Below are 17749 nucleotides of genomic sequence, written 5' to 3'. Positions count from 1 at the left end.
CAAATACATATTTTACTTGCTTATGTTATTATTATGTACATACACACTTGAATGAATTAACCAATGTATACAGTGACTACTAAAAAATAAATGCATACCGTGTGTGCTATATTAGTTTTTTCGCAAAAAAAAGTGTTTGCGGATCATTAGCTGTAAATAGAAAAATAAAGTGAAAAAATCAGGAGAACGAAAATTATTTGTCTTAATAATAATAATAGATATAATATTTATTATTATTATTATTATTATTATTATTATTATTATTATTATTATTATTATTATTATTATTATTATTATTATTATTATTATTATTATTATTATTATTATTATTATTATTATTATTATTATTATTATTATTATTATTATTATTATTAACCGCGCGGGAAATATGTTTGCTATAAGTAAATGTTGTTACGGAGGAATCCTACACCGATAGAATATAGTAGAATAAGTATCTTAATATAATTAAGTGTAGGGCAGTTTGGTTAGAATAATATTAATAATTAATAATAAAATAGAGTCCTAATCCCAGTTGGATTGGAGGAGAGGAAATGGATTGGATTCTTGGATTGGAAGTTGGAAGGGCTTCCCTACCATCGGACGGTTCCTGGGCTTTATAAGCAGAGTCTGTCTACTACATAATCACGTATTTTATGTAGTTTTAACATATAAATTTTTTTGCACCATATGATTAAGATCCGATAGTCTCCACCTTTCTTCTACCTTCCGCCTCCAAAAATCACAGATCATAATTTTTTTTCTATCGAAGGACAAATCACAGATCCACCGCCGCCGCCACCGCCACTGCCATGGCCGGCGCGGGCACCGGGGTGAGCTCGCCGGTCACCGGCGTCGGCGCCGGTGGTCACCGGTGAGAAAGAGAGAGAGGGAGAGGGATAAAAAAAAATACATGTGTTTTTTTTTTCTAAAACACATGTGCTGTATAAGCAAGGAGAGGAGAGGCCAGGGGCAAAAAGTCAGGGCGTCCCGTCGACTCGTTTTCCTCGTCACAATCAATCCGCCTCGCGCCGCAGCTAGCTAGGGTTTCGTCGCATCAGCCGATTCAGCAGCCCTCGTCGATCCATCATCGATGGCGTCCGAGGGCGACAACAAGAAGATGATCACCCTGAGGAGCTCCGACAACGAGGAGTTCGAGGTGGAGGAGGCGGTGGCGATGGAGTCGCAGACCATCCGCCACATGATCGAGGACGACTGCGCCGACAACGGCATCCCCCTCCCCAACGTCAACTCGAAGATCCTCTCCAAGGTCATCGAGTACTGCAACAAGCACGTCCACGCCGCCGCCAAGCCCGCTGACGCCGCGGACGCCAACACCGCCGCCGCCGGGGGTGGCGAGGACCTCAAGAACTGGGACGCGGAGTTCGTCAAGGTGGACCAGGCTACGCTCTTCGACCTCATCCTGGTCGGTAACCGCTTCCCCTTCCTCCTGTTTCCCCTTCTCTCTCCCCTCCGATTCGGTTAATTTATTTATTTATGTTTCTAGATCTATATAGCCTTGTCTAGGGTTCAGATTAGATTATAGATTACTTAGATTGATTGGTTGGTTATCCAATAATTAGAATGATTGTTTGATTGGTTATCCATTAGATGGATGGATTGATTGTGCGGTGCTGGATGTATAACTAATACCCTTGTAGCCATGCAGCCGTGCCCTGATTCTCTGTAATCATTTGATTTTTATGTCATGTGGTGATCCAAATAACTAACCCCTTTAGTGTGAGTACTATCGCCATGAGTACTATCGACGTGCCATGCTTCTCTGGAATCAATCTTTTTTATGTGAGTAGAACAGTTTATTGATATCATGCTGTTGCTATTTGATTAACAATGCAGTAATAACTCTTTATGCTTACACTGGTATCAAGCTGTGTGTTTATATCCAAATCACCAACAAGATTATCTTTTACTCTGATGCAACTGTGCAATTTAAGCAATGCTATCTGCACAAAATAGATTTGGACAATGGTTTTGGATGCGGCACCACACATAGATTTAGTACCTTACCCTTTGGGCAGAGATAATTGTTGTCATATATGAATGTAGCTGTACATAAAATTGTTTGATTGACATAGTTTCTCTGAGATGTGGTAACATCTAACATCTGTTTGAGTTACAATTGATGAAAGTTGCATAGTTTGTTTTGTGCCTGCTGACACATTGGGTGCATGAGCTACCTTTTCAGGCTGCCAACTATCTGAACATCAAGGGATTGCTGGACCTGACCTGCCAGACGGTGGCTGACATGATCAAGGGCAAGACTCCGGAGGAGATCCGCAAGACGTTCAACATCAAGAACGACTTCACCCAAGAGGAGGAGGATGAGATCCGCAGGGAGAACCAGTGGGCCTTCGAGTGATTGTCTTCCGTGGTGGTGGTGCGGTGCTGCTTACAAGAAAGATGGATGTCTGCACCACGCTCTACAATGCTATTAGTGCTAGTCTACTTACTAAATATATATATATGGTCGTAATGGTTGTATGCCTTTTGGAGGCGGGTTATGGTTTGGATTGGATGGAGGTCAAACTGAGCTCTAGTTCGTTTGTCTGGAGTTATTATTAGTTGATATATTAATTAAGTACTACATATCTCAGCAATCAATTGGATCTTATGATGATTTGCCACCATTGCTGGTATCTTGACGAGTTCTCTTGTTATATGTGTTGGTTCATGTCATGCTTCAGTGATGCTGTTTGTATGCGGTGCTTAATTGCATATTTATCTACATTGGATGTTAGTGTATATTTACAGTCGATGTATAAGTGTTAAGAATGGATTAGTTTGTTTCTGCTGTTGTGCCAACGGCCTAATTCTTGTGGTTGTCAAGAAGATAAGGGAAATGTTGAGGTAGGAGTTGGATTGATGGATGACCACTTGTCTGTTATCCACCAACCAAGACCCTCCTTCGGTCCTTTCTTTTCCTCTCTTCCTCTGGCAGACAATTGCCGGCTCCTCACCTCAGGTCCTGTATCAGATAAGGCAGAGAGAGAGGTCATCATAAGCAGCACAGGAGAAGCACGCTAGTATATTGTTTGAAAAGCCTCTCTTTGTTTCCTTCCCTCCCTTTTGGCAGCAGGGGCAGCCATGGCGAAGCCCATCTCCATTGAGGTGTGGAACCCCAGCGGTAAGTACCGCGTGGTGAGCACCAAGTCCATGCCGGGCACGCGATGGATCCGCCTGCTCACCGACAACGACTGCCGCCTTGAGGTTCTGTTCTTCTTGTCTGTCCATTTCCATTGCTCTGCTGCAATTCTGCATCCACCGAGTTGACTCTGTTTGCCTTCCCCGTTGGCAGATATGCACCGAGCAGAAGACCATCCTCTCCGTGGATGACATCCTGGCACTCATCGGCGATCGCTGCGACGGTGTGATTGGACAGCTCACTGAGGACTGGGGTGACGTTCTCTTCTCTGCGCTCAAGCGTGCCGGAGGCACGGTCTTCAGCAACATGGCCGTCGGCTACAACAACGTCGATGTGGAGGCTGCCAACAGGAACGGAATCGCCGTCGGCAATACGCCTGTGAGTCTCTCCTGTCTCTGTTGCTACTTTTGTTTGTTGTTGTTGCTGCTGTAGTTGAATTGAAATTGGAACCAAAACCAAAACCCCAACCCCAACCCATGCACAGGGCGTTCTGACGGAGACGACGGCTGAGCTCGCCGCATCCCTCACGCTGTCAGCAGCCAGGAGGATCGTCGAGGCCGACCAGTTCATGAGGGCTGGCCTCTACGACGGATGGCTCCCACATCTGTCAGTCCATTCCTCCCTCTGCTTTCTCAGCTTATCCTATGTGTCGTGTGATCCTGTGCCATGCATGTACTCCTGTATCAACGCTTCATTCGCCTGTATGTATTGCTGCAGGTTCGTTGGCAACCTGCTCAAGGGGCAGACTGTTGGAGTCATTGGAGCTGGTCGCATTGGCTCCGCCTATGCACGCATGATGGTACGCTACTCCTATATTGGAATTGGAATTGGAATTGGAATTGGAATTGGAATTGGAATTGCCTGATTCAGGAAAGCTAAGCACTCCCTCCTCTATCTGCCATTGCTACCACAGATTGAGGGCTTCAAGATGAACCTCATCTACTACGACCTATATCAGTCCACACGCCTTGAGAAGTTTGTCACAGGCAAGCTACTAACTGATAGCTATATTGAGTACATATGTCACTGCATACTGGCACGTATAGTTGTATACTAATCTGCTTGCTTTGAGCATTGCATTCCTCCGATCCAGCATATGGGCAGTTCCTGAAAGCAAACGGTGAGGAGCCTGTCACCTGGAAGAGGGCCGCCACCATGGAGGATGTCCTCAGGGAGGCTGATGTGGTCAGATTCATCATCCTACAGTACAGTATTTATTATTATATATTGACATAATCTCCACTGGAATTCACACAAAAGAACAACTGAATTGTACAATCAATTAATCTGACTATAATCATATTAATTCGTTTGTTGACTTTGCTTGTTTCATTTGGCTTGCGCGGCAGATAAGTCTGCATCCGGTGCTGGACAAGACCACTTACCATCTGATAAACCCTGAGAGGCTGGCCATCATGAAGAAGGATGCTGTTCTTGTGAACGCAAGCCGAGGGCCCGTGATCGATGAGGTCGCCCTGGTGGAGCACCTCAAGGCTAACCCCATGTTCCGTGTCGGGCTCGACGTCTTTGAGGTACCTACTCCATAAAATAGAACAGAATGTTGCGGATGAGCAATTCAGCATTAGCTTGATTATTAAGCTAGCAGCTGATCCATGTATGCTCCATCACATCAGAACTGAATTGAATACTGCTCATGCAATGCTTTCTACTTACTCAACAGGATGAGCCTTACATGAAACCTGGACTGGCTGACATGAAGAACGCCGTCGTAGTACCGCACATTGCATCAGCCTCCAAGGTACTGCGACTTTTTTTGGCAATCAAGTTGCATTGTGGTGTCTGATTGAGTCTTTTAATAAATTTGATTTGGTTAGAGGTTCTCTACTATAAAATAATAGCGCCCGACTGATGAGATTGTGGATTAATTAGGCTTAATAAATTCGTCTCGCAGTTCCCAGGCGAGCTATGTAATTAGTTTTTTTATTAGTATCCGAAAACCCCTTCCGACATTCCCGAAACATCCGATATGACATCCAAAAATTTTTATTTCGCGAACTAAACACATCCTGAGACTAATATAATCTTGCTCGTTTGTTTTTTTCCTCAGTGGACACGTGAGGGAATGGCAACACTGACTGCTCTCAACGTTCTTGTACGTAAGCTAGCCTGTCACTACTGCATGCACTCTGCATTAGCCGTGCTGCTATATAAATACAGTACTGTGATGTGAATTATTATTGTCGTTACTGATCCATGGAGAGAATTGGCAACTGGGCGCAGGGTAAGATCAAGGGGTACCCTATGTGGGGAAACCCCAATCAGGTGGAGCCCTTCTTGGAGGAGAATTCGACGCCACCGCGTGCCTGCCCAAGCATCGTTAATGCCAAACAGCTTGGTTGGTGACCCTCCCATCTACTTTACCGGCCGGCCGGCAGGCAAATCAATGAAATCTCTACTACCACTATACTGCCATGCATGTGTCGTGTGTGTGTTGTCATCCAGCTAGCCATTACATGCATCTTTGACGATCTTCGCCCCGGTGGCTTTATAAGTCATATTTTTTCAGTCCATAAATATTATTTTTCTTTCACAACAAATTAATCAATAATACTTTTAGTCATAGCTTATCAGCCAAGCGAACAGAGCACTTGTCTTGTCCAAATAACAACATGTTTCCTCGACAGCTAGAAACATATGTATATGGCTGCTGAGAGCTCAGCTCCTCGTCGTTATATTACATTACATTACATGCATTTGTTTTGTTTGTCAGTAATAATAGTTGCCAACTTTATTTGACCACGTATGTTGCAGGCCTGCCATCGGCAAAGCTTTAGGAGCCAACGTTGACGTGCTATATATATGTTGCTGCCTGGCTAGTATCTTCAAGTGAAGACGTGTCGTCGTGTCCAGCAGCACATGCACTCCATGCATATGGATGAGCAGCTAGCTGATCTGAGGTGCTCCGGACTACAGAGCTAGCATGGATGTACTGTGCAGTCAGGCCTCATACTGAATTATTTAGTGTGTGTGTGTATATATATATATATGTATGTATGCAGCTTGGGTTCCGGTATATAACAATAAAAACAATGCAAGCACATGCATACGGCTGTATATATTATATGCGACTTAATTTTGATCCATATATATCTGGAACCAGCTAGCGTACGCCGTTGCATATATATGTTAATCAATGCTATGTTATATATATAAGGATCTATCAGATCCCTCCTTATATATCAATATGCACATGTGTGTGTGCGGGCGATGAATAGTGTATTTAGAGGGGCACAGCTTACAACAGCTCATATGAGCTTCATAAGTTGTTGTGAGCTGTTTTATTTGTCAAACACTCATTTGCAAAATAGTTTTACTCATGAAGTTGTTTTTCTCTCCCTCTCACAAAGACATGAGTTGGGATAGAGCTGAAAAAAACAGCTTATCCTAACTCTCTTCCTCATTTCCCTCCCCCATCCAAGCTGTTGGTGAAGCTCTTTTGCCAAATAATTATTTTCAAACAGCTCAACTTCACCTAAAAAGTTACTTATAAAGCTGTTTTAGTGAAATTGAGCGGTGCCAAACAAGCCCTTAATTTGGCATGGTCCAACGTATATATGCGTACAGTCGTCGTACTGTATGCTATAGTAGGTTGCTGTGCAGGCCACCAGCAGGGTACAGTAGCTAGTACATTTTGATCCTCGACAAGGTGAAGAAGAAAGCTAAGGCTACATTCAACTGTCATTATAAACCAGCTTATCAGTATTTTTCTGTTGCAACCAATCAGCCGTGCAAATGAGCGCTGAAGCTAGCTGCTGTCTCCCTTGCAATCTGTACGTGCATAATACAACACATATACTCCATATAGGCAGTACTAGATAGATAATTAATGACACGGAGGTACATTATATATTATAATTCATTCGATTGAGATCTAGAAGAAGAGGAGGATTAGGTAGCAAGCAAATCTAAATACAGCAGCAGCAGTAAAACATGCATGCAACGTCCAGAAGAAGAAGGTTCAGCATAGATCATCAAATGAGCCCAATAGTCAAATGATGATGAGCTAGCTAGAGTGCTAGACGAGGATGAGCTTGATGTAGTTGTCGAAGACGAAGTCGGCGAGGACCTTGTACGCCTTCTCCGTTGGGTGGTAGCTGTCCCAGAAGAGGTAGTCGCCGACGTCTTGGCACACGGCGGAGGTGACCCCATTGCAGAGGACGGAGACCTCGAGGAGCCCCGTGCCGCAGCATCCCCTGGTGGACTCCGTGAAGCCGTAGCTGCGCGGGTGCATCATCATGTCGTACAGGAAGCCGTAGATGTCCATGAACACGAGCAGCGTGCCGGGGTACTTTGCCCTCAGCGCCGCCAGCTGCTGCACCATCCCGGTGTTGTAGGCGACGGCGACCTCGTTGTGGCCCTGCGAGCACCCGCGGTCGAGGCCTCCCGACATGGTGCGCTGCGACGGGACGCAGCCGATGGGCGGGATGCCGATGAAGGCGACGCGGCGCGCGCCGGCGCGGATGAGGTCCTCCACGAAGCCCGTGGCGTGCTGCACCAGGAGCTGCGCGTACGAGGCGTGGTCGTAGTTGCTCCGCGCGCGCATGGTGAAGTAGGTGTTGGCCACGTCGTCGCTGCCGGCGCAGATGGCGAAGATGCCCCGGGACAGGATCTCCGAGGCCCTGGCGTCCCCGGCGGAGTCGCGCACCTTGTCCAGGTAGTCGTGGAACATGGTGAGCTGGTCGGGGAGCGAGATGACGGAGGCCAGCTGCGGCGTGAGCGGGTCGAAGCCCGTGCCGCCGGAGGCGAAGCTGACGCCCGTCACGAGGTCGTGCTTCTCCAGCGGCTGTGGGGAGAGGTAGGGCGGCAGCAGGTCCTTGATGCCGAGGCGGGAGGCGATGAAGTCGGTGGGTATCCTGCCGTTGCAGAACCTCCCCGTGGGTCGGTGGTTCTGGAAGTCGTTGCCGTAGGGCGGGAAGTTGGCCTTGATGATGGTCTGGATGTCGTTGTTGTTGCCCGGGTCCACGATGGAGTCGCCGAACACGATCAGGGCAGGCGCCAGCGGCTTCTGGTGCTGCTTGTGCTTGCCATTGCCTAATGGTCTCGTGGCGTTGCCACCTGCTGCTGCAGTGGCAGTAGTGGTAAGGGGGCCGCCGAACAAGATCATCAGCACCACCAACAGCAAGACGCTCATCTTCTTCATCATCACGACGGGGCTGGGGCGCCACATTTCTTCTTGCCTTTGCATTGGTTGCTCGCTGGCCGGTCGATCGATGTATAACGGACCCCAATAACTCACACTCGGCTATATATAGGCCTATATAAGATAGACGGTTGTCTATGAAGACTGACCGCAACCACTGGAGAAGGAAATGAAGTGAAGTGAAGTGAAGTGAAGCAGCGGCCTGCTGCAGGTGTGGACCGACCGACTGGATATCGATATGTGATTGGGGAAGAAGAATGCCGCTTATATGGCTAGAGCAGAGCTGCTGCTCCATATATAGTGGTTCGGCAGCCAGTGCATGTATGTATGTATGTATGTATGTATGTATGTAGAAGCACCCAGTGCTGCTGCTGCAACGGTAGAAGCAGCGTGGGCGGCTAGGTTCATCATGTTGATGAGCGACAGCGAGCTTTTGTTGGTGGAGACGGTGGATTTGATTTATGGTGCTCCACCCATCGATCGTAAATCCCTATATAAATGCCAGCTTCCGTCCCTGCTCTGCTCGGCTGGCTGCTGGACATTATTGGCGTTGCGCTGCTCGATCTCTAGTGGACTGGACCGGACTGGACTGACTGACTGCGCATGGAGCAGCCATGGACGAGCCACGGACGCCCCACCGGCCCTGCCGTGCCGCCGCCGGACTTGTTGTTGCGTCATTGCCCACTCCCCCATCTTCCTCCTCTCTCTTTGTTACGTACGGTACGTATTATATTGTGTGCGTGCTTGCACTGTACCCACTCCATTCGATCCTCAAATATGACTACTTTTAGAATTTTTCCTTTTTATAGATATATATACAAGGACAGAGGAAAACAATCGTGGTACAGTGTCCCTCAACCAATTATTAATAAGATTATAATAACAATTGCATTCTTTTTTTTTCTCGAATACGCAAGAACGTTGCGTATCTTTGTGTTAAGTAGAAAATAGAAAGTTTTTACAAATGACCGGCACCCGGCCGATAGCCCAGGGGTGCTACATGGTTTGAATACAACTTTGAAACCTTGGTGGGCAGCGGGCTACCCCCGATGCTATACTCCCCAGGTCCTTTGCCCCTGCCTGAATCCACTGGTCGGCCTGAGCTTTAATGACCATCAGTAGCTCATCTACCGTGGACGTGGCCTCTCGGAAGCAGTGGCGTTCCGTTCCTTCCAAATTTCCTAGGAGACGAGGACGAATAGGGAGTCAAGGCCCTTCTTGTGCTGCTGATTCCAAGTTGGTCGCAGCCGTCTCCACCAAACATAGACTGACTGCTCCAATGGCGGTAACTGGTGTCCTAGAGCTTGGCAGATGCGGAACCAAAGCTCTCGTGCGAAGGGGCAGCAGCACAAAATGTGATCAATTGTCTCCGGCGCCTGGTCGCAGAGGTAACACTCTTTTCTCGCCTCGAGTCCATGCCATGCCCAGCGAACATTAGTCCAGTGACGCCTTCGGAATGCGAGCCATAGGAAGATTTTAACTCGGAGTGGCGCCCAAGTCTTCCAGATGATAGCGTGGCCTCAGAACGGGATTGAACCTATGTGTAGCCTAGTGTAGGCTGATTTGGCGTTGTTAGCCCTTGGTGCACGGTGAGGCGTTTCCTGACCCTGCTAGGCACTAGGCGCACCAAGGTTGGAGTGATGTCTGACGGCGCGGCGCCCTCGATCCATCGGTCATCCCAGAACTTTGTGTTCCGCCCGTTGCCGATGACCGTGTAAGTTGATGCTCTGAAGAAGGCCTGTACTTCTGGGTCTATGTTGATCAGCAGCTCGCTCTAGGCGCGTGAGCTGTCTGTTTTCTGCAGCCAAAGCCACCTTGTCTGCAGCGCGAAGCCGACAAGCTTGAGGTCGTTGATCCTGAGGCCCCCTAGCTCTGTCGGCCTGCAAGCTGTAACCCACACGACGTCGCTGGCGATGATCGAGCGCCGAAGAGCGAGGAGTCCTCGACGTCGCTGGCGATTACCGAGCACCGAGGAGCGAGGAGTCCCCGGCATCGCTGGCGATGACCGAGCACCGAGGAGCGAGGAGTCCCCGACGTCGCTTCCGATGTCCGAGCACCGAGGAGCGAGGAGTCCCCAGCGTCGCTGGTGATGTCCAAGCACCGAGGAGCGAGGAGTCCCCGGCGTCGCTGGCGATGTCCGAGCACCGAGGAGCGAGGAGTCCCCGGCGTCGCTGGCGATGACCGAGCGTCGAAGAGCGAGGAGTCCCCGACGTCGCTGGCGATTACCGAGCACCGAGGAGCGAGGAGTCCCCAGCGTCACTGGCGATGACCGAGTACCGAGGAGCGAGGAGTCCCCGGCGTCGCTGGCGATGACTGAGCACCGAGGAGTCCTTAGCGTCGCTGGCGATGACCGTGCACCGAGGAGCGAGGAGTCCCCGGCGTTGCTGGCGATGACCAAGCACCGAGGAGTGAGGAGTCCTCGGCGTCGCTGGCGATTACCGAGCACCGAGGAGCGAGGAGTCCCCGACGTCGCTGACGATGACCGAGCACCGAGGAGCAAGGAGTCCTCGGCGTCGCTGGTGATTACCGAGCACCGAGGAGCGAGGAGTCCCCGGCGTCGCTGGCGATGACCGACCACCAAGGAGAGAGGAGTCCTCGGCGTCGCTTGCGATGTCCGAGCACCGAGGAGCGAGGAGTCCCTAGCGTAGGCGGCGATGTCCGAGCACCGAGGAGCCCCCGGCGTAGGCGACGATGTCCGAGCACCGAGGAGTCCCCGACGTAGGCGGCGACATCCGTGCGGTGAAGTGTGCCCACTTAGTCCTCGAGCACGAAGAATCCGAGCGCTGAGGAGTAACAGACGTAGCTGGCGATGAAGCACGAGCGGCGAACAGTTCGATCAACTGGTTGGTGATGGAGTCCATGAACCAAGCGGTCCGACCAGTTGATCGGTGGAGAAGTCCGAGCACAAGGTGATCCGATCACCCGGATGATGATCCTGCAATACAAACATGTAGAACGGGTAGTACATGATGTAAAAATATATGAACTTAGGAGAAAAATCAGCAATGGTGATGAAATAGCGTATGCAGTTCGGCAATCAGTTGGCGTGAAAATATATTTATATTTAATATAAACCGCCCGAACAGTTAGTGTGTAGCTGAGTCTCCAGCCCTAGCTAGCCCGTTAACCATAACGCGGAGCGCGGAGCTCGTGCACATGTAGGAGGAACAGGCGTGACCATGGAGCCGCTGCCGACCACCCATAACGCAGAGCGCGGAGCCCGTAGCACGTGTAGGGAGGAGCCGGAGATAGGGCCGTCTCTGGAGGCGTCCTAGCATCAACGTGACTGTTCGAGGGTTCAAAAAATCGTTTGGAGAGCAAATATGGAGAAAACAGCTCGGAGAAATATCATGGAGATATACGGAGATTGAAGAATATTTAGAAAAATATTAAAGCGTGACTTAGCTTTGGACGGAGCGTCTGGTCGGTGACGTATGGTGTTATCTGGTTGGCGTTGATGGCGAGCACCTGGCGGGCGGTGAGTTGTTAGTGAAGACGACCTCGGAGGTGGTTCCGAGATCGGATCTACTGTCGCGGGGGCTGGTGTAGCCAGCGATGAATCGTCGTCGTGGACCGGCATGGATCTCCACGAGATTGACGATGAGAACACGCTGTTGATTTGAGGTCCATCTGGCTCGCCATGGATCAAGCGCACACCCCTACCTGGCGTGCCAACTATCGACAGAATATGCTCGGCAGTCCACCGAGGGGTATCCCACGATGGTAGATTTGTCGGTGGGGTGCACGTAATCAGGAACCGGATGGTGACACAAGGCGCAGAGACAGCGATTTAGACAGGTTCGGGCCATCTGATCGACGTAATACCCTACGTCCTGTGTCTTTGGTGTATTGTATTGAGATGTAGTAGATAGATCTTGATGGATCTTCTATGTATCTTGTCCGCTAGGGGACCCCTACCTCTCCTTATATACTCTGGAGGAGGTAGGGTTACAAAGAAAGTATCCTATTTGATACTATACAATGTCTTGCGGTGCACGCCGAGCAGCGCCGTGCACGCCTTGATCTTGTGGGCTGGGCCACCTCTGATGGTGCGGCCCATGTCTTGTCTTGAGGGTACCGAGGGCCATACCCCCATAGTGCTATACCATAGCCAAGTCGTACCGTCTCACAAAAATGGCAATTCACAAACCAATGTATCCCAGCTGGGTACCTCAAAACACATGCCATGTTTATACCCTAGGTACAAATAAGACCAACCCATTCCACTCCTGTCATAGGGTCCAGGTCCCCTGTGGCAGAACTGACTAATCTAATACCTCCCAGGAGTACTTGTTTTCCATTAGACACTAAGTACTCAAGGGAGGACACCAAATTATGCAGTTCTGTCGAGCACACCCCAAGGGAGAACCCAAAAATCCACATTTTTCCATCAGGATCACAAATGAGAGAATAAAGCTTACAATATTTTAGCCATTTCTTACATCACTTTCCATGTAACATCATAGTATAATATTTATTGTTATAACAACAGAATGTAAGCATGTTATCAGAGTTATGAACAATTTAATTGAACAGCGGAATATAAATATATGATCAGAATTACAGCGGAAATAAATATATATGCATGAAATGATGAAGCATTGATATATAACTATGGCAACAGATTATAAAACTTCCATTTATAAAAACATTTAGTGAGAGTTATAAATAAAAACTATGATCGCAGCGTAAAGGAATCCTCTCTGAGCCCACCAGGAGGAATCCACATACAAGAATCAGCTCTAGCATCCACCTGCCACCTGCAATAGGGAAAAATAAAACTCTGAGTACTCAATTGTACTCAGCAAGACTTATCCAACAGGAGGAAAGAAAAGACTCCAAAGATATGCAAGGCTATCTGGCTTATGGGTTTATTGCATCTGTAGGAAGCATTACTAACCGTGCGTCCTTATATTCAATTTTATTAGCAGTCATCATTAGTTCATTAACTAACCATTCTATGTAAGCACTTGTGCTACTTTCAAGCAGGTGGTAAGCAATCAGATTCCCTTTTACCATCTTTCATCTTCTAGTTTTTACTACGGTGCTAGAGTTTAGACAAGTCATACCGACACTACGGCGATTCGCGAATCAATGAGCCCAGCTGGGTACCCCAAAACACATGCCCCGCTTGTACCTCAGGCACAAGCAGGACCAACCCACTACCCTCCTATCACGGGGTCTAGGTCCCTGTCTAAACTTGGACTCCAAGCCCCCGCCACTGAGTCCTAGACTCAGCACGGTGCAAGGACCTCCACCCAAAAACCACCCTGAAAGTCGGTCTGGAAAGAGCCGAAACCCATGACAAAAGAGTAACAAGTCTTCTCTGAGCCCATACCCAAGTATGTGCTCGGGATAATAAGTCTATGACTTGCCTAGAGTCCAATGCAACGGCCGATCCTTAACCGACACAGACAGGGAAAACAGTGTAACCAAGCTATGCCCCATTGGCCGTAGGACACAACCTCTTACACCCACCAATACCCAAACCATATCCCTGCCTGGTCTCCATTTTTCCTTTCACCATTTATATATTCTAAGTGATAATAATAAAGTAATATATTTCCTATCTGTCGCGAGTGACAAGCAATCACTCGACTTCTACCGGAGTCCTGTAGCATAACAATCTACATGATCCTGTCATACTAGTAAGACTCATAGGATAAAGATATATATATGCAAGTGGGTTTCATTCAACTCCTTAAAACTTAATGCACAAATATAATTTAAAGTGCAGAAAAGTAGGGGTTATGCACCGGGGCTTGTCTAGGTAAAATATAACCAAAAGTTAGCATTCCATCTTCGTGTCATGATTCCTGGCACCATCTTTTCAGCTACTCCAGTTGATACCATCGATTCACCATCGTTCCTATTATGATAAGTATTGATGCAAATGCACAAATGTAAATAATCGACGACAGCCGAAATGCTTAGAAATCCGATCACGCCTCACAAGCTAACGAGATAGTTCTAATGCACTAGTCTACATATCCATGTTGTCGAATAAGGCATTACTTCCCAACCAATGTTTTAGTCATAAAACCCCAAGGCATTTCTTTATCTATTTCATTGATTTAATATATATCCAAACTATGGTTCAATAGTTAACCTAGCAAACTAATTATTCTGGAGCTATAAAAATTATAGTGAGTAACTAATATTATTAGGAGTTTACTGTAAAATTTTCAGAGTCAACACTATCATCGGTTTCTCACAAAAACTCCCACAAGTTCACATTTTAACCATATTAAACATTTAAAATAATTAGAGCAACCCTAAAAACATACAAAACTTATATGAACAAAATACACTATCAGGTAGATCATGATTTTAGAAGACTAACAAAATTGGTTTCACAATTTTTGGATTCCTATACTATTTTATATTGATTTTACAAGTTAAACTAGAAACCTATATTAGAAAAGCATTTAGATAACGGAAAGGGCCGGCGGTAACACCCTTTCGGCCCAGCAGCTCCCACGGCCCGTGCGGAACGGCCATTTGCGCAGCAGGCCAGACCAACGAGCGGCCGCGATGCGGAGCCTGTGTGAGCGCCGGCAATTTTGTAGATGAGTCCCGTACTACGCGGTTATCACACGATGACTCCACGCACTATTACAACAGAGACAGACTTTGCACCGAGCACCCTGAAAAATATCACCTTCACAAATCCGAAACCCCTGTCATGCCTAGGCACAACAGCGTAGCTCTGGCCAGCACAACACACCTTCGCCGATCAACAGAGCGGGGCACCGGCTTCCCGAGCAAGCCGACGAGCGCCGCGGGGCCAAGACGAACTCCAAGACGGCGGTTGAGAGAAAAACAATGGTCCTAGCGCTCTATCCATGCCGCCGAGCCACCCGCCATGGTGGCATGAGCACGTCGGTGTCCTAGGATGCTAACGGAGAGGTAGAGGCAGTGGGAAAGTAGCAAGGGCTCACCGCGGTCCACGCTATGGAGATGGTTGGAGCGAAGGACAGTCGAGCTGGCCCGGCCACGTGTGAGCGACCAGGGCAGCGGCTCTCCAAGGCAAACATGGCCATGTCATAGCGTCGTCGATGAGCGCCCTAGCCAAACGAAGACGAGCACCAGCCCTAGGGGGTCAAGACAAGCACAAAAACGCCATCAATTGATCCCTTACCTACGAGTTTGGTGCTTACCCCCAAATCTCTTACCATGGCGGCGCTCAAGGCCGACGGCGAGGGAAACGCCAAAGTGGCGGTCATTGGCGCAAGATTGGCTCCGATTCAGAGTGTGGAGCTAGCTGATGAGTCTGGCTACTTGTAGGCGCAAGCAATTAAATTACAACGCTCAGTACACGGCGAAACAGGGACTGTTGTGGCTGGGTCCCACGTCGGCTCATCGCTTCCATCGACGACGACGCACATGGGGCACGACTTGATGGTAGCGGCCAGTCGGAAAGGTCCAGAGGGACGAGGGATGGTGACTGAGCCCATCGTGCAGAGGCGGGGCCAGTAGTGGCTGCTGAAAGGATCAAGATGCCCAAGAGGGGAGGTGAATTGGGCTAATTCTAAATTTCTTTGCAATAATTAAGTCCTACGGTTAGCCCAATTAACTCCTTGTGCCTAGAAAATGTTTCTATTGATCTATCATACAAAAATTTAGCAACCTATGTTCCAATCCTACTCTAGCATGGCAATTCTATGAATGTAAATGACAACAATTGAATTGCTCAAAGTAAATGCATAAAGTAAAGAGAGAAGGAGGAACGTGGCAATGTTTTGTGCAAGGGTGTAGCTCCCCCTTGATCTGTGCAAGGATCAAGTGCTCTCTACAGGTTGATTCTTCGACACTCCATCGTGGTGAATTACCCACAACCGCTCACAACTTGATTTGGGTCATCCACAAGCTCCATCGGATGATCACCAAGCTACCAATCACCACCAAGCCGTCTAGGTGATGGCGATCACCAAGAGTAACAAGCACGAACTCTCACTTGACCACGACAAGCCTAATAAGAAGGGTGGATGCACACTTTGCTACTCTTGCTTTCACTAATGAGGTCTCTCTTTGGGATTCTCAAATCTCAATCACCTCACTAGGACCTTGCTCTTCTTGGCACTCTCAAGGGTGTTTCTTAGCTGTTGGAATGAGCAAAAGTGCCCCCTCACACGAATGGAGAAAGTATTTATACACCCATGTTCAAAACAAACCGTTATGTACCTCTACGGGGTGACCAGACGCTCCAATCATGTTGACCAGATGCTCCGGTCAGTTCTCCCTAAAATCCAGTGTTAAAATTGTGACTGGACACTGGACAACGTCCGGTCAGCACTGACCGGACGCGTTCGGTCATGATTTTCCCTCTCTAGAACCTTACTAGAATTGACCGGACACTGGCACCCAGCGTCCGGCCACTCACCTCTCAGTGTCCGGTCGCACCAGACGAAATCACCTTGATCAAATGAACTGATCAGACTCTGCGCTAGCGTCCGGTCACACCGAAACCAGTGTCCGGTCAGTATTTGACCCTCCATTCACTTCCAACTCTCAATCATACGTGAATGAAGTTTGCTCTAATGGATCTAAGGGCTTTTTAGGAGCTACCTAGTGCTAGATTTAGCAAGTGTGCACCACACCTAACTCACTAGACTCACCTAGGTCAAGCTACCCGTCCATACCCCCCTTAATAGTATGGCCAAAGGAAAAACAAAGTCCTAAATTACTCTAAGTGTCTCCTCAACACCAAACGACACTTAGAACTAGTCCATCCTTAACCTTGTCGTACATCCTTTGAAAACCAAATTGATTTCTATTGTAGGGGCATGACCACCATGATAGCTCAATCGATCTCCATTACCGTGACCTAACTTAATTGCCTCTGCAAAACACACGTTAGTCACAGTAATCACGTATTGTCATTAATCACCGAAACCCAACTAGGGGGCCTAGATGCTTTTAATCTCCCCCTTTTTGGTGATTGATGACAATACCACCTCGAGTATGTAAAAGAGATGAGGTTTTTAACCTACTTGGATCATATAAGCTTTTAACAATAAGAACAAAAAAGTTAGGCAAGCTTATATGACTCAAGCCAACATGATGTACTCAATAGATATGAAATAAGCATGAGTACAAGTAATAAAACTCATTTGCATCGAAGTGAAACGCGGAAGCAAAGCAAATGAGCATAACACAAGTGATATGACATATAAATAATTCAAAGTAGAGAGCACACATGTCACATATCACATAAATATCACGATCACATTAATATCACGATTACGATCACACTTAAGTAGTTTAATGCATAATAGTAAACATGAATGCATAATGTATCACACATAAAACTCCAAATGTAATAGATAAGCTATAAGCTAATAGATAGACTCCCCCTAAATGTATCGCTCCCCCTAAGGCTAACATACTCGATCCCTCTCCCCCTTTAGCGTCAAACATCAAAACCT

General features: G+C 47.8%; 3 protein-coding genes across 4 annotated transcripts; 2 read left to right on the top strand and 1 right to left on the bottom strand.

The window, feature by feature from the left end:
* The first annotated feature begins 965 nt into the window (after window positions 1–965).
* LOC136466460 (SKP1-like protein 1) lies at window positions 966–2654 on the top strand. The gene is made up of 2 exons (XM_066464873.1): window positions 966–1423; window positions 2204–2654. The coding sequence occupies exons 1-2, from the start codon at window positions 1091–1093 to the stop codon at window positions 2375–2377; spliced, it is 507 nt and encodes a 168-aa protein (XP_066320970.1). The 5' UTR covers window positions 966–1090; the 3' UTR covers window positions 2378–2654.
* Window positions 2655–2982: 328 nt separating this feature from the next.
* Window positions 2983–6364, top strand: LOC136466456 (glycerate dehydrogenase). Of its 2 annotated transcripts, none has more exons than XM_066464868.1 (11): window positions 2983–3225; window positions 3329–3538; window positions 3645–3766; window positions 3878–3959; window positions 4074–4146; window positions 4254–4345; window positions 4510–4692; window positions 4842–4919; window positions 5229–5273; window positions 5402–5516; window positions 5933–6364. In XM_066464868.1, exons 1-11 carry the CDS (start codon window positions 3103–3105, stop codon window positions 5953–5955), a joined length of 1146 nt encoding a protein of 381 aa, XP_066320965.1. In that variant the 5' UTR covers window positions 2983–3102; the 3' UTR covers window positions 5956–6364. The 2 variants fall into 2 exon arrangements, with proteins under 2 accessions (XP_066320965.1, XP_066320964.1); XM_066464867.1 differs by having other exon boundaries at window positions 2984–3225; window positions 3314–3538.
* A 480-nt stretch (window positions 6365–6844) lies between these two features.
* Window positions 6845–9106, bottom strand: LOC136466455 (GDSL esterase/lipase EXL3-like). Its single transcript, XM_066464866.1, has one exon. The coding sequence runs from the start codon at window positions 8364–8366 to the stop codon at window positions 7197–7199; it is 1170 nt and encodes a 389-aa protein (XP_066320963.1). The 5' UTR covers window positions 8367–9106; the 3' UTR covers window positions 6845–7196.
* Window positions 9107–17749: the final 8643 nt, after the last annotated feature.

Source organism: Miscanthus floridulus, chromosome 7 (genome assembly GCF_019320115.1).
Source record: "Miscanthus floridulus cultivar M001 chromosome 7, ASM1932011v1, whole genome shotgun sequence".
Classification (NCBI taxonomy): Eukaryota; Viridiplantae; Streptophyta; class Magnoliopsida; order Poales; family Poaceae; genus Miscanthus; species Miscanthus floridulus.
The sequence above is the reverse complement of the archived record's forward strand: the minus strand, read 5'-3'. Positions and strand labels throughout refer to the sequence as shown.

What these genes read in the sequence shown, in the direction of transcription:
- LOC136466455 (XM_066464866.1), bottom strand. Translation starts at nt 8,366, where the DNA reads ATGCAAAGGCAAGAAGAAATGTGGCGCCCCAGCCCCGTCGTGATGATG.
- LOC136466456 (XM_066464867.1), top strand. Translation starts at nt 3,103, where the DNA reads ATGGCGAAGCCCATCTCCATTGAGGTGTGGAACCCCAGCGGTAAGTAC. An exon ending in GACGGATGGCTCCCACATCT is followed by an intron (nt 3,767 to 3,877) that starts GTCAGTCCATTC and finishes GTATTGCTGCAG; the next exon opens with GTTCGTTGGCAACCTGCTCA. An exon ending in TCCTCAGGGAGGCTGATGTG is followed by an intron (nt 4,346 to 4,509) that starts GTCAGATTCATC and finishes CTTGCGCGGCAG; the next exon opens with ATAAGTCTGCATCCGGTGCT.
- LOC136466460 (XM_066464873.1), top strand. Translation starts at nt 1,091, where the DNA reads ATGGCGTCCGAGGGCGACAACAAGAAGATGATCACCCTGAGGAGCTCC. An exon ending in CGCTCTTCGACCTCATCCTG is followed by an intron (nt 1,424 to 2,203) that starts GTCGGTAACCGC and finishes CTACCTTTTCAG; the next exon opens with GCTGCCAACTATCTGAACAT.